This window comes from Gobius niger, assembly GCF_951799975.1.
Source record: "Gobius niger genome assembly, chromosome: 2".
NCBI classification, from domain to species: domain Eukaryota; kingdom Metazoa; phylum Chordata; class Actinopteri; order Gobiiformes; family Gobiidae; genus Gobius; species Gobius niger.
The window spans coordinates 40,403,084-40,427,988 of record NC_136853.1 but is presented as its reverse complement, the minus strand read 5'-3'; the positions used below and the strand labels follow the sequence as shown (position 1 = coordinate 40,427,988).

Below are 24,905 nucleotides of genomic sequence, written 5' to 3'. Positions count from 1 at the left end.
GTAGTTCAAGGACGAAGGCTCGCAGGTAAACCATATTTTAACCTCTTAACCCCCACCTGGACCGAGCACATTTTCTCCAGTTTGTCATTACTTAAATCTGAAAGCTTCTTGAAAAAAGTGAAGCGACAAAAACGTGCAGGAAAAGCATCAATAACGCAATAAACAAGTGACAAAACTAAAAAAAGGGATGAAAATATGACCAAAAAAGGAGATGAGAAAAAAGCAACAAAAACAACAAAAAGAGATTAAAACACGACAAAAGAAACAAAAAAAACACAACAAAAAAGAGGCAAAAACACAACAAAAACTATAAAAAAAAATGCAAAAACAGGACAACGCAACGTTTTGAAGGTCTTAGCTTTCACATGAGGCGTTACACTGGCCAAGCTCTCGAGTTGAGAAGCTTTTAGATTTGGGTAAAGCCGAACTGTGGAAAATGCACTCAGTTCAGGTGGGAGTTAAGAGGTTAAACTAAACTGGATTAATCTCATATGTGCTTTTGTCACTGTCTGTCGCTTTATCTGGTTTCACCCCAAGAAGACTTTTTTCGAAATTCCTACGGCCAGTGTACAGAAAGGGGAAAGTCGTGATTGTGTAATTTATTTATTGTATTTTTTATAAATAATATATATAATTTATAACATATACAATATACTGGGTCTACATCATAGACAGACAGCACAAATTAATTTATGTCAGATTCTTTTCATGAAGGTGTGCAGAAGTGATGACAATATTCAAACAAGGTTGGTCAGTTTTGAATTAAGCCAGATTGCTGAAATATTAGGCCGGGTTTGGAGACTTAATCTAGATCCAAATTTCAACAAGCTAGTAATGATAAAACACACCAAGAACTTATTTACTTGTGTTTAATTTGCAGAAAAGAATGGATTTTTTTTTTTTTTTTATGTTTTAATGAAGTGGTTAAGTGCCATTACATGTAACATTGATATACCTCAGACAGAAGATTAAAGTTAAAAAGTAATCCTATGGAGACCGATCCTATGGAGACCGACAAGAACAGGGAAACATAATAAAACAAATCTCAGTCATGGCATTGATAATACAGTAAAGACCAGACGTGCCGGCGATTTCTCTTCCTTTTAAGGAAAACTTTATCCTTTGCAGAACACAAGATGCAAAGCTTCTCTGTTTGTATGGCTCTTAAAGTATGACAATAATAGCAACAAAAATAAAATAAAACAACTGTAGCCTATTGCAGTACAATGACGTAACATGGGCAAAGTCTTTACATGCAATGTGAATTATAACATATAGACACAAGGCACTTTTTTGTCACATCTTAATACTGTTGTAAACAATTCATTTGAAAATCTACTGTACAAAACACTTAAGCTGAGAAGTGGGATTGTCACCTTTCTCTGTCGATTGATTAATTACTTTCTATATTGAGGGATTAGACGTGTATGTCAGTAAACTAAGCTGCTGGACAAATGCACTTTTCATGTTGGGAAAACAGAAAGTATTAAGTTCAGGGTTACTTAAAATCAAACGCTTGCATCTCTGGAGTCGCCCATATATGGTCATATTTGAAAACAGTTAAGGGGGAAGACAATTTGGATAAAAATCTAATTATTATTCAAAAACTACTTTAACAAATGCTGAATTATGGACATAGTTTTCTACTAAATAAAGATACAAAGACATGGAGAGGAGCAAAGTGGTTCGACAGCCCATAAATACATAAATAACGGAGAATGCTAACTTGATGCTACATGTTAGCATCGGGCTAATGCTAGCGGTTAGCTAGCCCTAGCTACAACTGCCGTTTTTTCACTTCTACTGAACAATCTGCTGTGAGAAAATATCCATATGGGCCCGATTTACACTTTGACTTTATTTATGTGATAGATAAGTTCATATTCCACCAGAAAATGGCTAAAAAAGGTGGACATTGGGTTTCTCAAAAGATTCTACGGTATTTTCCCCCTCGGCAAAGCCACGCCCCCTTCTATGACGAGATGCCGTCTGTATCTGATCGATTTTATCATGTCCATCTCATTAAACAGTGGAATTAGTAACAATTTCTCCATTTACAAAAATTAAAAAAAGTGGCAACACTTTATTTAGCTTTATCAAACTGTGCCAAAGACGCTCAATGTTTGACTACACATTTACCACAGGATTTTCTACCAGGATGAGTAGTGCATTAATCAGTCATCAAAGTCCAGCAGCTCCTCTGCCGACAGTTTCTGAATGGTCCCTGCCTGTATTTCATCCTCAGGTGATGTTTTCCGTTTGGTCACAAGTTTTAAGTTGGTCTCATGGAGAATCACCTGCGTCAGGTATTTCTCACGTTTGATTTGTTCTTTGACGGCGTACGGGACATCAGGGATTATGTAGGACAAGATGAACTTGGTGAAGTAAACAATGTGCTGAGGAGAAAAAAAAGTTAGTCACTTTATCTAAACATTGGGTCGGTTTTTGTTGAAGGAAATTAATGAGGAATTTAAACACCTACCTCTACAACAATAATAAAAGCCATTTTTGCAGCTATCACGTGCCAGTAGTAAACCGTGTGGTCATACTCGCGGGGATGCCCAGGGGGATTCCGGAAATCTCTATACCTAAAAAAAAAAGTTAAAGACCTTTTATACATGATTTCTTTCCCCCCTTTACAACAATAAAAAAGTCCAAACTCATTCCCCACATTCCAAGGCATTTCTATCATCCCAATTTTTCACAGGGAAGAGTTTCTGAGCATGTTTTACAACTGTCAGAGTCACTTTTCAGGGTTATGGTCACAGTAATGCTAACAAAGACTGGCCTGCGAGCTCACAATGGATAAAAATGCTTTATAATCTTTCAATATACTGAAGGTTGACAAATTAAATGCATTGTACATACTATTAAAAAAAATGGTATGGGGCCGTGGCAAGTGCTAAGTTAAAAAGGTTAAAAAGGTGCAGTACATTTCATAAATGTTGGATAATTGACTCTGTGCATAATTTCAAATCATAACAAAGCCACCCAAGAAGTTACTTCCTGGTTCGATCCAGCACGCCAAAATAAAAGCCCCATCTTATTCATTAGTTCAACTTTCTTTCCGCTTAAAGGTGGGGGGGGTATTATGCAAAATCGACTTTTTCAAGCTTTACATCATATTATGTCATTCCCTCATTAAAAACATGCCTGAAGTGTTGCCTTGGCACATTCACGTATTTTTGAGTAATCTGTAAAAACTCTGATGGCGGCCATTTTAGGGATAGGTTTGCCTGAGTCCTCCTAGGAACGCCCCCACCTCCTGGAGACGCCTCCGAGCTTTCGTCACCAGCCGAGTAACCAACCACTGCCCCTCAGCAGAACCCCCTCCCCACTGATGCCACAGACAGCGTGTGGAGGGGGGGTGTCTGAAAGGGTCAGGGGTTCTTAAAGAGACAGAGGCCTATTTCAAGACATTCGCTACAGCCATTTTGAAAGAGCAATTTTATACAAGGCAGTTATTCTAATTTACTGCATTTACAGACCAACAGAAGGTTTCGTCATCATTGTAGTGTGATATAGACTGGTGCTATGTGATTGAAAAAAGCATAATACCCCTCTTTAACAGACAAAACACTTCAAACGTGTCTATTTAATTATATTCTTGTAACGTTGCAAGTACCTGCTGAACTAATCAATGAGACGAGCTGTGTGCTTTTATTTTGGCGTGCTGGATCGAAACAGGAAGTCATTATGATTTGAAGTTATGCACAGAGTCAGTTGTGTTTTTTAAAAGTAAGTGCAATATTTTCTAAGCCTGGCCAGCCTGGTTTACCTGCATGCGGTGATGTTTTGGTAGGAGAGGCTAAGGGGACGGCTTTGTTCGCTGAAGTCGCTGATGTTGAAAATGGACAGGGAGCTGTTGATGTATCCTGTCATGGTGTTATTGTTGTTTTCTGTGTAGGGATACACAGAGAAAGCCCAGTAGTACACCAGGCGAGGAATCATGTCCGACGTGAAGGCGATGATCATGGCCTGGGGGGAAAGAAGAAGTCAGTTTAGGAAATTACAAATGAATGATGACATTGATTAAGTATCTAAAAAAATCCAGCAGGTCTATCAAATCCTTTCTTTATTTCATTATGTATTTAGTGCAGACAGGTCCATATAGAATTAAAAGAAAAGGGCAAGATGACACAATTAGTCCATAGATTATCCAAACAGTCTCTCCATCGAATGTGCCCTAAACTCAGAGGTAAAACGAACTCAGCTGAGGGTTAGTCAGAGTCTGTTTGATGGAGCTGAGAAGTGCCTTACAGGTGGGAATGTGAGCGTGTGGGCACCTTCATCTACAGCCTAAAGGTGTCATTATAGGCCACAATTAGTCTATGGATGGTGCACCTCCTATTGCTCCACCACAAGGGGGCCGTGTACAGTGGGGTACAAAAGGGCGCACATTAGGAGAGCACAGACTGAATTTACGCTGCAGGATGTTTGCCTGTTCGTACAGTTCACAATATTGTCTTTTAATGTCTCTATCATCAGGCCAATCTTCAGGCAAAAATTGTCCAAGATATCTGACCTCAGTAAACGGTCTTATCACACAGGACAAAAACAGGGAAGGTCACATATTTATCCTGCCTGCTTCTTACGATCATCATGTTGCTCTTAGTGGGGTTATCCAGAACAATTGCTGCATCCCCACACTGTAAGGGCTGATTATCACAAGATCATCTGCATACATGAGATGGTGAAAACTTTTGAACCAATAACACACGCCATTCAACAATTCATCAATTCATCAATTTAAACATTAAAAAGAACAGGAGAGAGTTCCTCCTTGTCAAACACCACTACAAACGTGAAAAGGCTCAGACAAGGCACTGTCCCACTTTACATGCATGACCTGATTTGCATACCAAAACACCAAGACACAGACCAAACACTTGGGCTCTCCTCTTCTGATTAATTTAATGAATAGCTTATGATGATTAACCGTATCAAATGCTTTTGTAATATTTTCCTACAATTTCTTTCAGAGCATAGATGCCAGTGCCATGACTCTTTTTCACCCGATCAAATACATTTATGTGATTTTCATTATGCTGCGTTTATCTGAGTGTCGTGTGTCTCTGGGTAGTTTCATCATTGTCTTTTACATCTTTGATGGCCTGGGTGTTTTCCTAATCCAAAACACACTTTCTCCTACAGACACAGGTTTGGGTGATTTTCACCCAGCGACAGTGATAGAAGGTAGGGTTGGGTTAGTGTTTATGATCAGGCAATCATACCCCCTTTCATTGTTGACTTTCAGGACTGCCACATTTACTTTGTGACTTCATCTACAGCTTTGCTCCTCAGAGTCTCTGATCTCCCAGCAAGTGGAGTAACACATAGTTATTTCAGTCAGCTGGTCATTTATACCCATTCAAAATATGACATATTTTGTTTCTCTCTCCTGTGGCTGTGCCCAGGGCACTGAGCTTCACTAGAGAAGTCTCACATATCCCAGGAATGGGTGGACCAATAACCAAGTTTCCATCTTCATTATTTTATTTTTTAGGATTTTTTTTGTTCCCAAATTTCTAATTTTACAGTAATTTTTGAGCATTTTCATATGGTCCCCTCATGATGCTTTTCTTTCATTTTATTAGACATGACACAGTTTAATATAAAAGAACACGACTCAAATGTGTCATGTCTTGTCATGTTTTCATAGATTTTGATGACAAGTGCTTTTTATCGGGTGTATTATTATTATCTTGTAAAAATCACCCGGCGTTAGTGATGGTGTTTTGAATTTGAGTGATAGTGTTCTAGGGTTAAAGCCAAACTGATTACCACTTGTTAGAACATTAATTTCCAGTCTTGTGTATAATATATTCTCTAAAACCTTGGAAAGAACACTGGCAATCGCAATCGGCCTGTAGTTTTGCAAGCTATTGAATTTAGCTGTCTTGTCTACAGATGTCAGCAGATGCTCTCAAAGCGAGTTGAGTAATAGCTGATCAATATATCATATAACTCACATTAGTGGCCACAGCGAGGATAGCAATGCCCTGGAGAATGGGCTGCCAGGCTCCGATGGTGCTGGCCTTCTCTGGGACCATGCGCCGGAACTGAGTGGTGATCTTCCAGGCGTCCACTCGAATCTCAAACAAGTTGTTCACAAGTGCGAGCACCGGAGCCAGAGGAAAGGACGCCACGAACAGGGTCACAAAACCAAACTGAATCACTGCAACACACAGGAGTCTCATTAATTCCTCAAAACATAGTCAAAAGCACAGAAGAGAAAATGTTTGCTTACCCATCTCAAGATACTCATAAAAAAGCCCTAATTTAGAAATGGACTGGAGCCGGTAGTCTTGCTCCCAACGGGGACAACCTTTATCAGAGACCACACCCTGGACACTGCAGTGACGAGCATACAGGTTCTTCAGCCACCTGAGGAGAACATGATATCATTAACAGATACAGTATTATGAAAAAAATAAAAAATAAAAATGATTTCTCCTTACGGGAACAAGACCTCCTGGATGTTATTCCAGATGGCTTTACCTCCCATAATGATTGACAGCTGAGTGGTCAGTTCAATGAGACAACCACCAGGATCACACTGCCAAAAGTGTACGGTGTTAATTTAAGTTGTTTGTTAAATTTTATACACAGAGAGATATCATTACCTCCTCGTTCCTATATTTTCCCAGTAAGTACACGGGCTGTCCAGGAAAGCCCACAGCTTTTCCTTTGGCAAATGCAATGTAGAAACAGGAGGAGTAATAGTTGACGAATTGAAAGAGAAACATCTTCAGAGTCAAGCTGTTTTCATATTCAGTCCTGGTGCGAGGGAGCTCTGTTGATATACAGAATGTCAAAATATGTTTTATTATTACTATTTAGAGAGGACAGAAAAGAGTCAAGCTGATTGATACAGACAGTCAAAAGACTGTTTCATTTTAAAGGTCCTATATCATGCAAAATCGACTTTTTGAACCATGTAATGCTATTTCCTCATCAAAAACACACCCAGAGTGATTTTTTACTTCATTCACGCAGTTCTCAGCAATCCTCCTGAATCCTGCTCTAACCTACTCTGGACACCTGTTCTTTTTTTACGATAAAGTCACGGAGAAAAGCGTGTTTGGCTACGAGAGGACATGACTTTATTCAACCTTCCTAAAGAAGAGGCCACTCGCCAGAAGTTGGAATTTCTCTCCGGGATTCGGCGACTATCAGCCAAAATAGTGTTTGTCTGTGACTGTCTCTGAAGCTTGGTGAACCTTTGCCAGAATCAAAGAGGATTAACTTTTATAACCAACACAGAGCCGTGGGAAGATATTTTAGTTAGGGGGTGCTGAGGGACAAAATTTACCCCAAAAAAAGCTTTTTTCCTATTTATTAATATGGCCTGCAGTTCCTAAACTATCCACCAGGGGGTGCTGCAGCCCCCTCAGCACCCTGGGTTCCCACGGCCTTGAACCAACAGGAGTCCCATTATTAAAACACCTGATGGAGCGGCCGGTGTGTTAGCCATTTATGAAGCTGTGATGCAAATGTCAAGTCCTTATAACTGCATTGTGAAGTCACTTTTTGCTGTGGTATTTATATTTCTACTGTTGCATGGGCTAAGAGAGGGGTGGAATAAACTGAATCCAAACGTTGTGTCTTCCGGGTTTGAAAAATGCCTCCAGAATATACTTGTATTTATCACAAAAAAGTACTCCATAGTGGTAGAGGTACAATATATCATATAAATGCCTATAGTTTACTTGGAATGGCTAAAATAGATACAGACGGCATCTCTGGAATCGCCCGTATATGGTCATGTTTGAAAACAGTTAAGGGGAAAACAATTTGGAGAAATATCTAGACTTTCTTTAATTCTTCAAAAACTACTTTAACAAACGCTGAATTATGAATATAGTTTTCTACTAAATAAAGATACAAAGACATGGGGAGGAGCAAAGTGGTTCAACAGCCCATAAACACATAAATAACGGAGAATGCTAACGGTTAGCTAGCGCTATCTACAACTGCGTTTTTTCACTTCTATTGAACAATCTGCTGTGAGAAAATATCCATATGGGCCCGATTTACACTTGACTTTAATTATGTGTGATAAATAGGTTCATATTCCACCAGAAAAAAGGCAAAAAAAGAGTGAAAAATTGTGTTTCCCAAAAGATTCTATTTTCCCCCTCGGCGAAGCCACGCCCCCTTCTATGACGAGATGCCGTCTGTATCTAGAGCATATACAGACAGCATCTCGTCTTTTTAGCCATTTTCTGGTGGAATATCAACTTATTTATCACATACAAAAAGTCAAGTGTAAATCGGGCCCATATGGATATATTTTCTCACAGCAGATTGTTCAGTAGAAGTGAAAAAACGACAGTTGTAGCAAGCGCTAGCTAACCGTTAGCATTAGCCCGATGCTAACATGTAGCATCAAGTTAGCATTCTCCGTTATTCATGTATTTATGGGCTGTTGAACCACTTTGCTCCTCTCCATGTCTTTGTATCATTATTTAGTAGAAAACTATATTCATAATTCAGCATTTGTTACAGTAGTTTTTGAATAATTAGAGAAATTTTTCATTTTTTCAAAATTGTTTTTCCCCCTTAACTGTTTTCAAAAATGACCATATATGGGCGATTCCAGAGATGCCGTCTGTATCTATGCAGATCCTTTAAAGAGACAGTGACATGAAAATAAAAGTCACAAGAAATCTGCCGCCACAATTATGTAGGAATGTAATTAGTTCTGAAAAGAATAATATACCTGCTTTCCAATGGGTATAAAACTCTCGGGCTCTAGTTTACAGCTCTACAAACACGTGTTTATGTTTTTCATTTATGTTTCTGTTTATTGAAAGGATCCCCATTAGCGCAGCCAAACTGTCGCTATTCTTACAAAATCTAAAAGCTTCTTGAAAAAAAGGGTGATGACAAGGTGACAAAAGACCAATAAGGACATGACAAAAAGTGATGATTAAAAAAAGTAAAAAAAATATGACAAAAAAGCAACAAATGAGTAACAAAAGAGTGACAAAAATGTGAGAAAAAAACACACAGCAACATGGCAACAATGTGAGGAAAAATATGTGTTTTTTTAGATCAATTTTGTAGCTTTCAAATGAGGAGTCGCTCTGGCCTAAAGGCTGTGAACTCCAGTGGAGAAGCTTTTAGATTTGGGTTAATGTGCTCGGTTCAGGCGGGGGTTAAGAGGTGAAAATGCACACTAAATCTATGGGGGAAAAAATCATATAAAAGATTCGATTCACAGAAGACGTTACCAAAGTCGGTGATCCAGATCGCCACCCGCTCATACAGCATGTTGAGGACCATTATAACCACAAAGTTGATGAGAGACGCTGTGACTGAAGTGGCCATCTGGGGCGTCACATACTCCTTCAGAGGCTCCAGTTCTTTGAGGTCTTCCTTGCGCAGAGTGGTGGAGAAAGCGAAGAAAGCGGCGAGTCGATAGATGGTGATTGCAACGACGGACGCAATGATCAACATAATCTGAAAAATATGAAATGAGGCTGAAAACAACTCATTCATCTGCATCTGTGTAGTGTGTTTATTTGCGTCAAGAACTTACCCAAAACATCACAGTCCCCATTCCTATCGACAGCCGGACACATTTTCCACACGATGAATAAGGTACTTTTTCCTTCACCTAAAATGAATGAAGTATCACAGTATTACAGAATATACTCAAGCAATAGTGGTGTTATTCTTCAGTAATATAGGAAGAAGAAAGAGTACTCAAATGTACAATTCAAATGCAATAAAGTCAAGGATTACACACATTTAAAAGTAATATTTGTTAGAATTTCCAATGATGTACAGTTAAACAACAACATTTCAAAGTACTTTTCCTACATGCTCCGGCCGCTGCGAGCCCATCGCAGGGGCGGATCTAGAAACAAAAGCACGCAGGGTCAGGGATAATTTCTGGGGTGGCACGCAAGTTTTGCTTGATCACAAGGCGATTTTTCCGTTTAGATGCAAACTGAGCCCCCCAAAATTATACACAAATAGTAGCATTATCCATAAAATAAGTCGGGGGTTTATAACTCTCTCACTTAAACCCTTGTAAATAAAATAATAATAATACAAATAATAATAATAATGATGGAAAAAATCATTAACTTAGGAGCCACAGGAGTTGCACCTGGCTCCTTTTTTAGCCATATAATTGTTATAATTCTTTGTACTGTCAAAAAAAAGTACTAACTGAGAGTGAGCCTCTTTTAGCACCCAAGTAGCTTCTAGAGCAGATGACCACATGACAACGGAGTGGCAGCTGGGGTGGCAAGACCTTTACTTGGGGTGGCAGCTGCTCCCCGTGCCACCCCTCTAGATTCGCCCCTGGCCCAGCGGTTCTTACATTGGGGGTTGCGACTAATTTGAGTAGATTTAAAGGAGATTTCAAGGAGATGGGCACTATACGATGGACAAAGAAGTAAGTAAGTGCTTTTTGTCATTGTACAACGAAATTGTATTTATGTGTTGGGTTAGTTCTGAGCTGCTGCGACTTCCATTGAGGGTCAACCTGACCAGCATGTTTATGGAGGTCGGGGAAACCGGGCTGGCTGTCTTCAGTGATCCTCTGATCCTCTGAAATGGTGCAGCATCTCCTGTGTTTGTCCCCGTTTCAGAGCATGGTGTCCTGCACTGGTTAGCTCCACCTCTTCCTCCTGCGCAGCTCCCTCCGCTCCACAACAGTCTTTCACCATCTTCTCCTCATTTGTCCCTTCCTTGTTCCTGTAGCGCCTCTTGTGACGCCTCCACTGTGCTGCAGCTGTGGGGGCTCCTTGTGCCTCCTCCTGGGGCACGGTAGCAGCTAGAAGGTCCAGGGTTCGATTCCCACCGGGACAGGGCCTTTCTGTGTGGAGTTTGCATGTTCTCCGATCCCCTCTGCGTAGGTTTCCTCCGGGTACTCCAGTTTCCCCAACCACTAAAAACATGTACATGTAGCATGTAATAGGCCAGGATGAATGAGAGTGTGAGTGAATGTATGGTGGTGGTCAGAGGGACCTTTAGCGCAGACGTGTGCAGTCGCGACAGCACTTCTGTCAGTCTCCCCCAGGGGAAACTGAGGAGTGAATGTACAATTGGGCTTTGTGACTATGTCTGTGAAAGGCGCTATATAAATAAAGATCTTCTTCTTCATCTTCTTCTTCCTCAGTGTCTCAGAAGAAGAAATGTGTAGGTCTCAATTGTGTGTAGCACATAAGCTAGCTGTTTATTTACTTTTACAAAGCTGCTTTCTTCAGGACCACGGACTCCCTGCAGTAAAAAAAATCTGTACAAAAGCATCCAGCAAAACAATGTGGAACATAGAAACTACAAATGCAGTTCGCAGCTGTACCAAGAGAGAGGAAGTTGCTGCTTGTTTACGTGTCGCCATGACGCAACAAAAAGCTCACATTTTAGGAAAAAAGCCAACTGTGCGCAGCGTATCTACGGCAAACTCGCAGCTAGTTTATCGTTACATTACCATAACAGTATTGCTCCTTATAAAGTCATCCCTCATCACAAGAATGCAATGTTAAAAATGCATAAGGAATGTTAGGATTGAGTTTAACCACCACAAACAGCCTGAAACATATCAGCTCCCTCAAAAATAGAGCCTTGAGTCATTCATGTTTGCTCACAGCCGGGGTGTTGCTTTTTGTCCAAACTACTGTATCAGCATGAGTGTCACATAAATGTCAAAGGAGAAAGTTGAAATATCCTCAAAATAACCGACAGTAACACAAAGAGGACATCCTTTGTGTGTTAGCTGGCACGACTCTTTGCTTCGAGGCAGAAACTCTAACCACAATAAATGCAGAACTACAATTAATCCCCAGGAGTATTAAACGTGGTTACCCCGGTGATAGGGTTTTTCTGTTCGTAGATGCACTTGGCTTCGTATTCGGGACGAGGCGGCTCTTCCTGCTCCAGGAACTCCACTGTGTCCCATTCGTACTCAAGCTCCGCCTGGTAACGCTTCCAAAACTCCAGGAACACGGTCACTACGGGAAGGATGTGAGCAAAACAGGAAAAAAAACACACTTAAACATGGAGAAAAATGTGTGGAAAAAGAAGGAAGAGCAATGCGTTAATGTATAGTCGGGTTCCACAATGTCAGAGTGTGATGTGATGCCAACGCTTGAAATGTGGTGATTGATTCTTCACAATCTAATACAACATACAACTTTAAAGGGACTAGACGGAATTTAAGCATGTTAAAATGATGTATTATCCACCCCCTACATGATCCACAAATGTACTAATGTGTAGCCTGCCCCGTTACACAAAAGGAACAGGCCTCCGTTTTTACATACTGAGATATGTTCTTACCTGAGCTTAGACAAGAGTAACTGTCTGGTCTTAATGTGTGTGCTCAGTCAATGTTGATAGCATTTAGCCTCTTCCAGCATGGGTATAGTGCCATAGTACTATATTGTAAGTAAGGATTAAACAACGAGGAGCCGTGCATTATAACCGTCTAATGCACGGCTCCTCGTTGTTTAATCCGCTTATACCAGGGGTGTCCAAACTTTTTTCATGGGGGGCCACATATTGGAGCGTACACGGGGTAAAGGGCCATGGGTCGGTGGTTAGTTCCACGAAACCTTCGAGTAGCAGAGGTTTAAATTGTGATTCATGCCTTTATTTATGCTTAAAACCTTAATGCCAGCTCTGTCTCACAATAAAATGCTAGTTCTTAGGTTAGAATTGTGTAGAATTATTACATATTAAATAAAAAGGACTATCTCTGATGATGTGAACCGATTCAGCAAACAGCCCGAGGGCCACCAAAAATTGTTCGGAGGGCCACATTTGGCCCGCGGGCCGCACTTTGGACACCCCTGGCTTATACCATGGTCCCACAAACGTAACATTTATAATAAATGTTTTTTTCATTTACTAAACTCACTAAATATGCCAGACCACCGGGACTATTTTGTGTGGGTTATTAGTCGGTCACTGACGGCTTGTTTCAGAGCGAGTCATTCTCCGCAGCTATTACGAGGATCTCAGTCAGGCTCAACGACACAACATAAGCACAGAATCACAACACAGCAGGACTAACCCGGCACTTTTCCGTGGAAGTAAACACCGATGTGCGGCACTCGTGGGCAGGAGTTATTTCACTTTTACGCTGTTTAACCTGAAGCTAGCTAGCTAGCTCAACTGTTTATGGAAACAGCTGCGATGGAGTCGCTCACACCAACTGAAACTTTATGTTTGACTTTACTAATCCAGACAAATATGCTTAAATGCTGGATCATTTTATGTATGTCTGAAAATTATGAATAGTGCCTTAACCGTTTCAATAGAAATGGAAAGCTCATATTTTATTAACAGTAGCTAACCTAGCTGCTCACTCTCCTCTACTTCCCATTTATCAAACATTTTGTTTTGGCCAAAAACGTTGAAATTTACCACAAAATCCATCTCATTAAGTTCCTGTCAGTCACTAATTATGCATTTATCTGATTCAGCTGTGTCAAGCGTTGCTATGGCGATGCCCACAGCGGAGTGATATCCCAGTGATTTAACTACCGGACTACGTGTGCGGTTATACGAAAATAATGCACGCTTGTTAGCACCCAGCCAATCAGAATGGAGTATTCACCCAGACCATGGTATAAAGCATAATAACATAGGAGAACTTTGACGTCCGCACAGTAATATCTCTTTACTGCGCAGACGTCGAAGTGCTCCTAAGGTATTATTACGCCGTACAATATAGTTCCCATTTTTATCCGCTTAGAAAATTTACATGTTTAATTTTGTGTAACTAAACTTGGATCTTGTAAAGGCTCACGTAACTGTATTTAAATAGGGAAAACGTGGAACAGCTTGGTAGCTTCAAACTTCACCCCAGTTTGGCACTCCTATGCTGGAAGAGGCTAAATGCTAACAACATTTGCATGACAGTTACGCATCAGCTCGTCTAAGCTCAGGCAAGAACATATATCAGTATGTAAAAACAGCGGCCTATTCCTTTAATATAGGGACTGCAGTTACACGTAAGACCTGAGAAAAATGACAACTTCCATCTAGTCCCTTTGACATGAAACAAGGTTTAAATGACCTCATAATGTATTAATAAAGCCCACATAAAAACATATTTGAGCTCTTAATTCATTTAGCAAAAAACACTTACCCCAAATTGACATGAAGACTGCAAATACTAGCGTTCCAAAATTGTCAAATATACAAAGTTTCTGGAAGAGAAAAATGTTGTTTATATTATGGCCCACTTAAAATCAAATGGCAACAATAGCTGTTGTTATTTTACTACAACACTCACTTTTGAGGCCTCGCAGGTGCTGTTCAGCCTCCAGAATTTACAGTCTTTGTCGCACTGTGGGCACATCACCATCTGCCCTCCGATTTCAGGATCACACACCTCTTTGCTACAGACACGTTCAATGTAAAATTTACCATCTTAAATAACTCAAGTGCTTATATCAAGATGCTGATTTTGTGTAGGTTTGGTCCATCTTGAGAAAAGATACCAATGGAATAAGCGTTATTTTTCTGTGTGTATTTGAAAGCCCTTCAAGGGACGGACATTGCAGATTAGCCTTGGCTATAAAAGTTGTAATGTGGTACATGTTGACTGTTCACACTTGTTCCTAGAAAATTATAATAAAAATAAATCAAACAAATCAATAAAATAAGGGAAAATAAACACACTCCAATATATACAGTAGGTTAGGAAAATATCAGAAGCTCGTTCCACTGGCAATCTCATTTCAAGATAATGCAAACCTTAATTCAAACACTTTTAACCTCTTACCCCCCGTCTAAACCAAGCGCATTTTCCGCAGTTCGGCTTTACCCAAATCTAAAAGCCTCTCAACTGGAGAGCAACAGTGTAATCACGTTGTCGCCACATTTTTGAAGCGTTTTTGACATGTTTTCATCTCTTTTTTGTCATGTTTTTGTTGCTGTTTCATTGCTTTGTTCATTGCTTTTCTGACGTGTTTTTGTGACGTTTATGTCACGTATTGCGGCTTTTTTGTCCGTTTTTTGTTTTGTTTTCGGACTTTTTTTGTCCCTTTTTTGTTGTGTTTTTGTCCTTTTTTCTTCCCTTTTTCGTCACGTTTTTTTGTCAATTTTTTGTCGCTTTTTGACGCTTTTTTTGTTGTGTTTTCATCACGTCTTCGTCACTTTTTTGTCACATTATTGTTGCGTTTTCATCCTCGTTATCGTAAATGTGCTGGGTTCAGGTGGGAGTAAAGAAGTTAAGTCATTCATCTTATTTAAAGGGACTATACAGAGTATTTTCCTCCCCCTACATGTTCCAACAATGTCCTAATGTGTACAACTTCCTCTAAAATCCTGCACTGTCACTCAAAAAGTTGTTAATTCGAGTCCGAAGTGCCGTCATGCAAGAGCTTAATATAGAAGCTGCAGATACACGTATGACCTGAGGTGGCAGTAGTGAGTATAAAATGGCCAACTTGCATCTCGCCCCTTTAAGAAGGTCATTATTTTCCGATATTAGCTTCAAGTACTACATTTGTAATAGAAATAAGTGTAAACCTCCAAGTGCTGGTTTCCTTGGTCTTGAACCCATAGATGAAACAGCCCAGTCCCACAACAGCAGCCACGGCCAGCATGATCGTGTAGAAACCCAGCCAGGCAAAGTAAATGCCGATCTTCTCTCCATAATATTTCCTATGGGACAGAACAGGCCCGGCCATTTTAGACTGCTGCATCCTGTTTTTGCTGACTATAAAGCACAGTAACCTTGAAGTCATGATTTTTCTGGAGTTGCCCGCGGGGAGAGGCGGCGGGCTGGGGTGGGTTTGCTCATATCCCCCCAGCTCAGCCGCCACGTGTTGGAGTTCACCCCGGTGGACGAGAGGGTCGCGTCCCTACGCCTTCGGGTCGGGGACAGGTCTCTCACCGTTGTTTCGGCCTACGGGCCCAACATCGGTGCAGAGTACCCGGCCTTCTTGGAGTCCCTGGGAGGGGTACTAGATAGTGCTCCGACTGGGGACTCCATTGTTCTGCTGGGGGACTTCAACGCCCATGTGGGTAACGACAGTGAGACCTGGGAGGGGGTGATTGGGAAGAACGGCCTCCCCGATCTGAACCCGAGTGGTGTTCTGTTGTTGGACTTCTGTGCTAGTCACAGTTTGTCCATAACGAACACCATGTTCGAGCACAAGGGTGTCCATAAGTGCACGTGGCACCAGGACACCCTAGGCAGGAGGTCGATGATCGACTTTGTAGTTGTGTCATCTGACCTCCGGCCGCGTGTCTCGGACACTCGGGTGAAGAGAGGGGCTGAGCTGTCAACCGATCACCACCTGGTGGTGAGCTGGATCCGCTGGCAGGGGAGGAAGCCGGTCAGACCTGGCAGGCCCAAGCGTGTTGTGAGGGTCTGCTGGGAACGTCTGGTGGATCCCTCTGTCAGTGGGGTCTTCAACTCCCACCTCCGGAAGAGCTTCACCCAGATTCCGGGGGAGGCGGGGGACATGGAGTCAGAGTGGACTCTGTTCTCCTCCTCCATTGTCGATGCGGCTGCTCGTAGTTGTGGCCGTAAGGTCTCTGGTGCCTGTCGCGGCGGCAATCCCCGAACCCGGTGGTGGCGCCCGGAAGTAAGGGATGCCGTCAAGCTGAAGAAGGAGTCCTACCTGGCCTTGTTGGCTTGTGGGACTCCTGAGGCAGCTGAGAGGTACCGGCAGGCCAAGCGTGCTGCGGCTCGTGCGGTTGCGGAGGCAAAAACTCGGGTCTGGGAGGAGTTCGGGGAGGCCATGGAGGAAGACTATCGGTCGGCCTCGAAGAGATTCTGGCAAACCATCCGGCGCCTCAGGAGGGGGAAGCAGTGCTTCACCAACACTGTGTACAGTGCGGGTGGGGGGCTGCTGACCTCGACTGGGGATGTCGTCGGGCGGTGGAAGGAGTACTTCGAGGACCTCCTCAATCCCGTCGTCACGTCTTCCAATGAGGAAGCAGAGGCTGAGGACTCGGGGGTGGGCTCGCCCATCACCGGGGCTGAAGTCACCAAGGTGGTGAGAAAGCTCCTTGGTGGCAAGGCTCCGGGGGTGGATGAGATTCGCCCTGAGTACCTTAAGTCTCTGGATGTTGTAGGACTGTCTTGGCTGACACGTCTCTGCAACATCGCGTGGCGGTCGGGGACAGTGCCTCTGGATTGGCAGACCGGGGTGGTGGTCCCTCTCTTTAAAAAGGGGGATCGGAGGGTGTGTTCCAATTACAGAGGAATCACCCTCCTTAGCCTCCCCGGTAAGGTCTATTCCGGGGTGCTGGAGAGGAGGATCCGGCCGATAGTTGAACCTCGGATCCAGGAGGAACAATGCGGTTTTCGTCCTGGTCGTGGCACACTGGACCAACTCTATACCCTTCATCGGGTACTCGAGGGTTCGTGGGAGTTCGCCCAACCAGTCCACATGTGTTTTGTGGATCTGGAGAAAGCGTTCGACCGCGTCCCTCGTGGTGCCCTGTGGGGGGTGCTCCGGGAGTATGGGGTCCGGGGCCCTCTGCTAAGGGCTGTCCGTTCCCTGTATGACCGCAGCAGGAGCTTGGTTCGCATTGCCGGCAGTAAGTCAGACCTGTTCCCGGTGCGTGTTGGTCTCCGCCAGGGCTGCCCTTTGTCACCGGTTCTGTTCATTACTTTTATGGACAGAATTTCTAGGCGCAGCCAGGGGCCGGAGGGTGTCCGGTTTGGGAGCCTCAGAGTCTCATCTCTGCTGTTTGCGGACGATGTTGTTCTGATGGCTTCAACGAACCAGGACCTTCAGCACGCACTGGGGCGGTTTGCAGCCGAGTGTGTAGCGGCCGGGATGAGGATCAGCACCTCCAAATCCGAGGCCATGGTTCTCCACCGGAAAAAGGTGGCTTCCCCTCTGCAGGTCGGTGGGGAGTCCTTGCCTCAAGTGGAGGAGTTCAAGTATCTCGGGGTCTTGTTCACGAGTGAGGGACGGATGGAGCGTGAGATCGATAGACGGATCGGTGCGGCGTCAGCAGTGATGCGGTCGCTGTATCGGTCTGTCGTGGTGAAGAGGGAGCTGAGTCGGGGGGCAAAGCTCTCGATTTACCGATCGATCTACGTTCCCACCCTCACCTATGGTCATGAGATTTGGGTAATGACCGAAAGGACAAGATCGCGAATACAAGCGGCCGAAATGAGTTTCCTTCGCAGGGTGGCTGGGCGCACCCTCCGAGATCGGGTGAGGAGCTCAGTTACCCGGGAGGAGCTCAGAGTAGAGTCGCTGCTCCTTCACGTCGAAAGGAGCCAGCTGAGGTGGCTCGGGCATCTGTTTCGGATGCCTCCTGGTCGCCTCCCGCGGGAGGTGTTCCAGGCATGTCCTAGTGGGACAAGGCCTCGTGGAAGGCCCAGGACACGGTGGTGGGACTATGTCTCCGAGCTGGCCTGGTGTCGCCTCGGGGTCCCCCCAGAACAGCTGGAGGAGGTGTGTGTGGATCGGGAAGTTTGGGCATCTCTGCTGAGACTGCTGCCCCCGCGACCCGGCCCCGGATAAAGCGGAAGAAAATGGATGGATGGATAAAGCACAGTAACCTTGAAGTCACAATAGTAATGAAAGAACAAACAATGAACTTCAAGAGAAACTTTAGCCACAAAATGAATACAACCTGTCTTATAATGGAAATACACACTTTTTCTATTTGGGCAAAAGAATAATTAACAGTACCTTATTAAGTCGAGCGGCTGCATCTTATAGAAGCTCTTGGGATGAGCCCATTCTTGAAACAGAAGATATCTCTCGTTGGGACAATCACTTTCAATAGATTGTACGTTAAACCTAGACTACAAACACAGACCGACACAAGAACACAAATGAGCTGAATGTGGAATTATTTTGTGTGTGGGAAAACCTGTCACTTACATCATGAAGCGGGTAAGCGCCCTTGTACACACCACTGTCCAGCAGCTTAGTGATGCCAAACTTCTTGACGTTCCCTCGAATCTCATACGGCGCGCGGCTCAGAATATAATACGCCTGATGACATAAAAAATACTGTAAGTCATTTATGATGCACAGGGGTTTTCACTATCTGGGGGTCACCTAAGCAAATATAACCTTTAATGTAAACTTTTTTGTGTGCTTTTTGTCCATAACTCTCCTCTGTCTCAGCATCCTTTAACCCAAATATTCACCATCCCTCTGAACAGGCCCAAAACCTAATCCTATCGTTTCAGCTGCGGGTGGATTTGTTATTTCACTGCACTGATAACACACGAGACACCCCGAATGACGAATATGTTATTAGGCTGAATAAGACGAGGGGGGAGACAGGTCCGGACCGCTTTAATGTTTGAACCCCATATTGCTGGGTTGCAGGTGACATCACAGAGTTCTAAAGGCCTATACTATTATATAGAGGAAAAAATATGTGTTTTTTTAGGGCATTTTTGGTCTTGTACAGAGAGATCATGGACCCACTGACTGATATTAATGATGTTTTTTTAAATTCATATATTTTCTTACGAGTTGTGAAAGTGTAATGCTGTTAATAGGAAAAACTGGCTCCTGCCCCCGCTGGGTCCGGTGACATCATCACATTTTAGAACCTGCAACCCTGCAATTCCCGCCACTTACAACATCGCCGATTTTCGGAACAGAAAGTGATAGAGACTTGTGTCTTTGGTGTTGGAAACTAGAGATTTCAAGCTTTCAAACGGGCTCTCTCTGGTCCTTCTACGCCTCCGGGAGCCGTGAAACATCGCGATGAAAATTTGTAAATTTACTTCAGAAGTAAAGGTTCTTCCTCTAATATGCACGCTTCATGAAGCACATGCTCTCGGATTTGGCCCGCGGACCCCCTGTTGGAGACCCCTGTTATTTACCAACCTCCAACTTGATTTTGCAAATCAAGGTCCCCCTTGATTTGGGGACAATGATTTGCCCCCAAATCAAAGGGGAAAATCATTGTCCCCTTGATTTGCTGCATTTTATTTGGGGGGAGTGTCATTTTTTCATTCATACATTTAAATGCACTTGTAATTCAAGCTAGGGCTGCTCGATTAATGAAAAAATAACAATCACGATTATTTTAGTCATAATTGAAATCACGATTATTCAAACAATTATTTGTTGCCTTTGAAAAAAAGTATGTATTTTATTTATATATTTAATAATGAAAAAAACTATGCTGAATATTTTCTGTTTTCTGAACAGTCATGAAAGTTTGCCGCAATTAGGGAGAGGTTTCTGTTTCACACCTGCCCCCTGCTGGCCAGCCCTCACACCTGCACAAGTAAACTGAGCAGCGCGGCCTGATGACATCATCACACAGCGCTGTTTGTTTTTATGTCAGGCAAAAGCATGAGCCGTGGCACGTGAAATGGGAAGGGAAAATAAACCCAGCGCCATGATATAATGAAAGTCTGCTTTTTCCCCCCCAATTATGCTTATTTTTTATTCCTTTTAGTGTAATAATCGAAATTGTAATCGAATTTCGATTAATTGCACAGCCCTAATTGAAGCTACTTGAAATGTAATGACTAATATTTTCCCGTTTTTTGTTTGAGTAATATGTGATACTCCTTAGTTACTGAAAAAAGTCATATATTTTTGTAACTTGTAACTTTTGTAATACGTTACCCCCAACAATGTTTTTCATGAATAAATAATCATAAATATAATATAACAATGATGTTCGTAATACAGCTAAAGAAAACTAGGCATTTCCATATCCAAAAAGTGTCCAAAAGGATTGGGAGGAAAAGAGAAAAAAAACAAAACCATGTGATTTGGGTCAAGAAACACGCAAATATATAAATTAAAAAAACAAAACAAAAAAACTACCAAAACCAAAAAAAAATACTACTACTTCTGCTTTTAGTTAGTAGTAAGAAAGCTTCATTATAAAACAGTGAAAAACAAATTATACCATTGGCTGGAAAACTGAGGCTGTCACCAAAACATTGCCTGTTTTCCCTTTTGCAAAATGAGTGGCAATGGTGGATAAGTAGCAAAGCCATTTGGGCGTTTTTTAGCCGAGCTGCATTCTCTCAGTTACATCTCAGATTTGCAGCACAAATCTGTTCTGCCGCCAATTTCAAATGGTGAATTTGGTGCAACATGCCCAAAAAAGGTTAAATGCAATTTTCCACCTTGCTATTTAGTACCTGACTTGTTAAACGACCTCCTATGAGCTGCTGAGAACGGGCCCAATGATGGATTACAGATTATAAAAATGTGAAGGACAGTTTTTAGTTCCCTGTATGAAAAAACTAAATCCCTGAAATGCGGATCAGAGACAAAAGGATTACTCCAAACTGTGTGAATGAAGAAAAAATACTATTTTGGCTTCTGTTACGAGTAAGTTATCAGTGTTTCAAATCGTACCATCCGACTCCTCATGGCTGGGGTGAAAAATATATCTCTGTCTTTTATGTAGAAAAAATCCAGTCGGTCTTTCTCGAACGGAGCCGTGAAGTACTCGGTCTCTTTGTGGATGAGCTTCTCGTCCGGGTAAAAGGGTTTGGTGACGCAGGACAAATATCTCCATAGCGACGGGCGTGAGGACAGGTCGTTAGGTTGGATGGGCAACTTTATGTGCAGGACCTCGGCGTACGTGCACAGGACGTCCCACGGCATGTGCACCTTGACGAACATCAGCTTCTCATCAACCACCTGCACAACACGGAAAAAACATTCAGGTAAAAAGTCTGAAGTGGATGGTAAACATTAAAATATAAGGTTCTTATTACTGGAAAAGAAAGTGCAATGTTCCGTCATAATACACTATAATGTCCAGATTTTGCTATTTCCATTATATAGTCCAATTACAGATTATTTAGTATTTAAGGATTTTGACAATTAACCACAGGGTTTCATCCCTATACTTAATTTTAAAGGGACTACATGCAAGTTGGCCATTTGTATGCTCACTACTGCCACCTCAGGTCATACGTGTAACTGCACCTTCTATATTAAAGGGATATTTCAGGATTTTTGACATAGGGCCTCATTTCCTAGTTATCCAGAGCGTTGCTGATTTCTGGAGATATTTTTTTTTGTAATTCATGCAGTTCTTATGTTTGAAGAGTTTCGTGGCACTAGGCTAGTGCAAGGCTAGCACATTTCTATGGTATCAGCTAGCCTGCATTAAAAACAGTCTGACCCGCTCCACAGAGCACCTGAGGCAAATCACTTATAACGCCAGACTAACCATATAAATATCTGTGTCGATAGAGTCATTTGAACCATTTTGCATTTAAAATACGTTTGAGCAGCATCAGCTTCATGGTTGTATAAGTCAGTGGTTCTCAACCTGGGGGTCGGGACCCCCAAGGGGGTCGCGAGACAAATTTGGGGGGTCGCCAGATCATTTAGATAAAATACACATATTTTCATTAACAAATAATCAAATGTTTTATTGTAGCATGTGTTTGCTGCTTTACCAGAGTGCCATTATTTGATCATAGTTTGATGAATTTTATTTCAGCCATTTGTTTTTTTCTTTGTTTTTTAAGAATTATGTAGTTGAGAACCACTGGTGTAAGTTAAGGCGGAGTGATCTGCTAGAAAATAGTCCCTCAAAATGCGATCATTCATGTGATGCAAGGTCAGTTATATTACAAAAAATATTCTATAGACACAGACATTTATATGGTTAGTCTGACGTTATCAGTGATTTGCCTCAGGTGCTCTGTGGAGCGGGTCAGACTGTTTTTAATACTGTTTTTAAGGCTCGCTGATGCCATAGAAATGCGCTAGCCTTGCACTAGCCTAGCGCCACGTAACTCTTCAAATATAAGAACTGCAGGAATTACAAAAAATAACATTTCCAGAAATCAGCAACACTCTGGATAACTAGGAAATGAGGCCCTATGTCAAAAATCCTGAAATATCCCTTTAATCTCGTGCATGATGGCACTTCGGACCCAAATTAAGACCTTTTTGAGTGACAGTGCAGGATTTTTGAGGTAGTTGTGGTGAACAGGTCTGAGCTCATTCTACACATTAGGACATTGTTGAAACATGTAGGGGGAGGAAATTACATCATTTTAACATTTTAAACTCTGTATAGTCTGTATACTTTTTTTATTGTATATTCATGATGTGTGCTTGGTCTCCGAGAGATTTAGGTTTATCCTTTATCTTTGTCTTTGCCGACGACACAACATTACCAGCGTCTGCCACAAACTTGCAACAACTTGTGATCGAAGTTACACAAGAATTGTCAAAGCTAAAGGACTGGTTCCACAAAAATAAATAATCACTGAATGTATTAAAAACAAAATGTTCACAAATCAACGCATAGAAGCGGAGATCCAACTAAAAATGATGATAATTTCATTGAAAGAGTCTCTGAACACACCTTTCTGGGAGTAACTCTTGATCACAAGTTAAGCTGGAAAATCTATATTGCTAAGATTAGAACCAAAATGTCTTTAAAGGGCAGAGACATTTCTTTGATCACTGCATATCATGTACAGTTCTCTTATACAACCTTACCTGACCTACTGCGTACCTACACGTATAAAAGCAATACAGATGTTTCATTTAAACGGTTTACTCCCTGCAAACATTTAAATGATGTTTTCAGATCGTGATGGGGGTTAAGAAGGAAAATGATTATTTTTTTTTATATTCCCGCACAACACAGAAAAGTACGTCTATAACACAAAGTGGAGTTGACCTCTGGAACACATTAAAAGAGGATTTAAAAATGTATTCAACCATAGTACAATTTACAATAATAAACTCTTGTAAATGAATCATCTGTTCCTGAACTATGAGTTGTTTTTTGTTATTTTGATCCGATTATGAGAAGTATGTGATGAATTTGGACTAACTATGTGATGTACAGAATGTGCACCTTCAACCTTATGCAAGTGCACACACGAATGGTATGAACTAAGTTACTTTACTGTTTTGGGATTGCTAAAAGGAGCTGTTTGTTGATATAATTTGCTACCAAGGTAATTCCACAGACTGGAATTGCCTCGTAGATCTCATGGTTAAAGCCTAAATATACATTAGAAAATGATTTGCCGTGAGCTGTAGTTTAAGTTGTGTAAGTCTATAGAAAGGAGGGGTAGGGCCTTATAAGTTATTACTAACGTCTTCTTACTCCCTTTGAGCAGCACTAAGACTTCTTATGATGTGAATAATTTCTGTAAAATATATGTATGCTATACCTGTATGTATATGTTGCTCAAATAAACTAAACTAAACTAAACTAAACAATAGTCGAAACATTAATGTTTTTTTACATGTTTGCCAGTGCCACGGTGGCACAGTGGTTAGCGCTCGTGCTTCACAGCAAAAAGGTCCGGGTTTGATCCCCGACCGGAGGGGGCCTTTCTGTCTTTCTGTGTGTTTGTTTGCAAACTATGCATGTTCTCCCTGTGTCTGCGTAGGTGTCCTCCAGGTACTCCGGCACTTTGAGAATCTTGTACAGGCTCGTATTACCAATACGTAATACAATTGTAAGCCATTATCATCATTATTAATACAGCCCACTGTTCACTCACCGAGCGCGTGGCCTCCAGCTCTAAGCCCATCTTCATCAGGCTGGCTTCAAAATACTCCCTCCGTCTCTAAAGGCAACAAAAAAAGATGCAAATATTTAATCTCAAATTTTCAATGCATGTCGGTTCATCCTCTGTTATTTATACTGTAAATATTAATATTGTACTGTATGTCACAACTGGTCAAAATCACATGTATTAAACCCTGGCCTACACGTATATTCCCTCTGCAAAGAACAATGTGTAATGTGTGTGTGCGTGGTGCATTTTCTTTTTGGAATTCACTGCGTGGTTCCCAGGAGCATTGATGCAATACCGTACAAATCCAAACATGCAGCACGGGGGAAAGAGTAGTTATTTACAGTGTACATAAGCAAGGGTGCGAAGTGAGCGGCTCACAAAACCGGTTTTCATCATTGATAGCGGCACAAGCACGTTTGTTATGTAGCCACTTGCATTGCATTTAATA

At 42.0% G+C, this 24,905-nt stretch overlaps 1 protein-coding gene across 1 annotated transcript in view; it reads right to left on the bottom strand.

Moving 5' to 3' along the window:
• Window positions 1-2,092: 2,092 nt before the first annotated feature.
• ano6 (anoctamin 6) overlaps window positions 2,093-24,905 on the bottom strand; it is a 30,637-nt gene continuing 7,824 nt past the window's right edge. The window contains exons 4-20 of the mRNA XM_079552406.1: window positions 24,440-24,505; window positions 21,303-21,590; window positions 18,837-18,950; window positions 18,642-18,757; window positions 15,505-15,639; window positions 14,264-14,369; window positions 14,117-14,177; window positions 11,827-11,972; window positions 9,548-9,625; window positions 9,240-9,468; window positions 6,627-6,796; window positions 6,462-6,559; window positions 6,251-6,387; window positions 5,973-6,178; window positions 3,779-3,978; window positions 2,483-2,588; window positions 2,093-2,396 (exon numbers count right to left, since the gene is read on the bottom strand). Of these exons, the coding sequence (XP_079408532.1) occupies window positions 2,175-2,396; window positions 2,483-2,588; window positions 3,779-3,978; window positions 5,973-6,178; window positions 6,251-6,387; window positions 6,462-6,559; window positions 6,627-6,796; window positions 9,240-9,468; window positions 9,548-9,625; window positions 11,827-11,972; window positions 14,117-14,177; window positions 14,264-14,369; window positions 15,505-15,639; window positions 18,642-18,757; window positions 18,837-18,950; window positions 21,303-21,590; window positions 24,440-24,505 (2,478 nt within the window). The 3' untranslated portion in view covers window positions 2,093-2,174. The remainder of the gene's footprint in view (window positions 2,397-2,482; window positions 2,589-3,778; window positions 3,979-5,972; window positions 6,179-6,250; window positions 6,388-6,461; window positions 6,560-6,626; window positions 6,797-9,239; window positions 9,469-9,547; window positions 9,626-11,826; window positions 11,973-14,116; window positions 14,178-14,263; window positions 14,370-15,504; window positions 15,640-18,641; window positions 18,758-18,836; window positions 18,951-21,302; window positions 21,591-24,439; window positions 24,506-24,905) is intronic.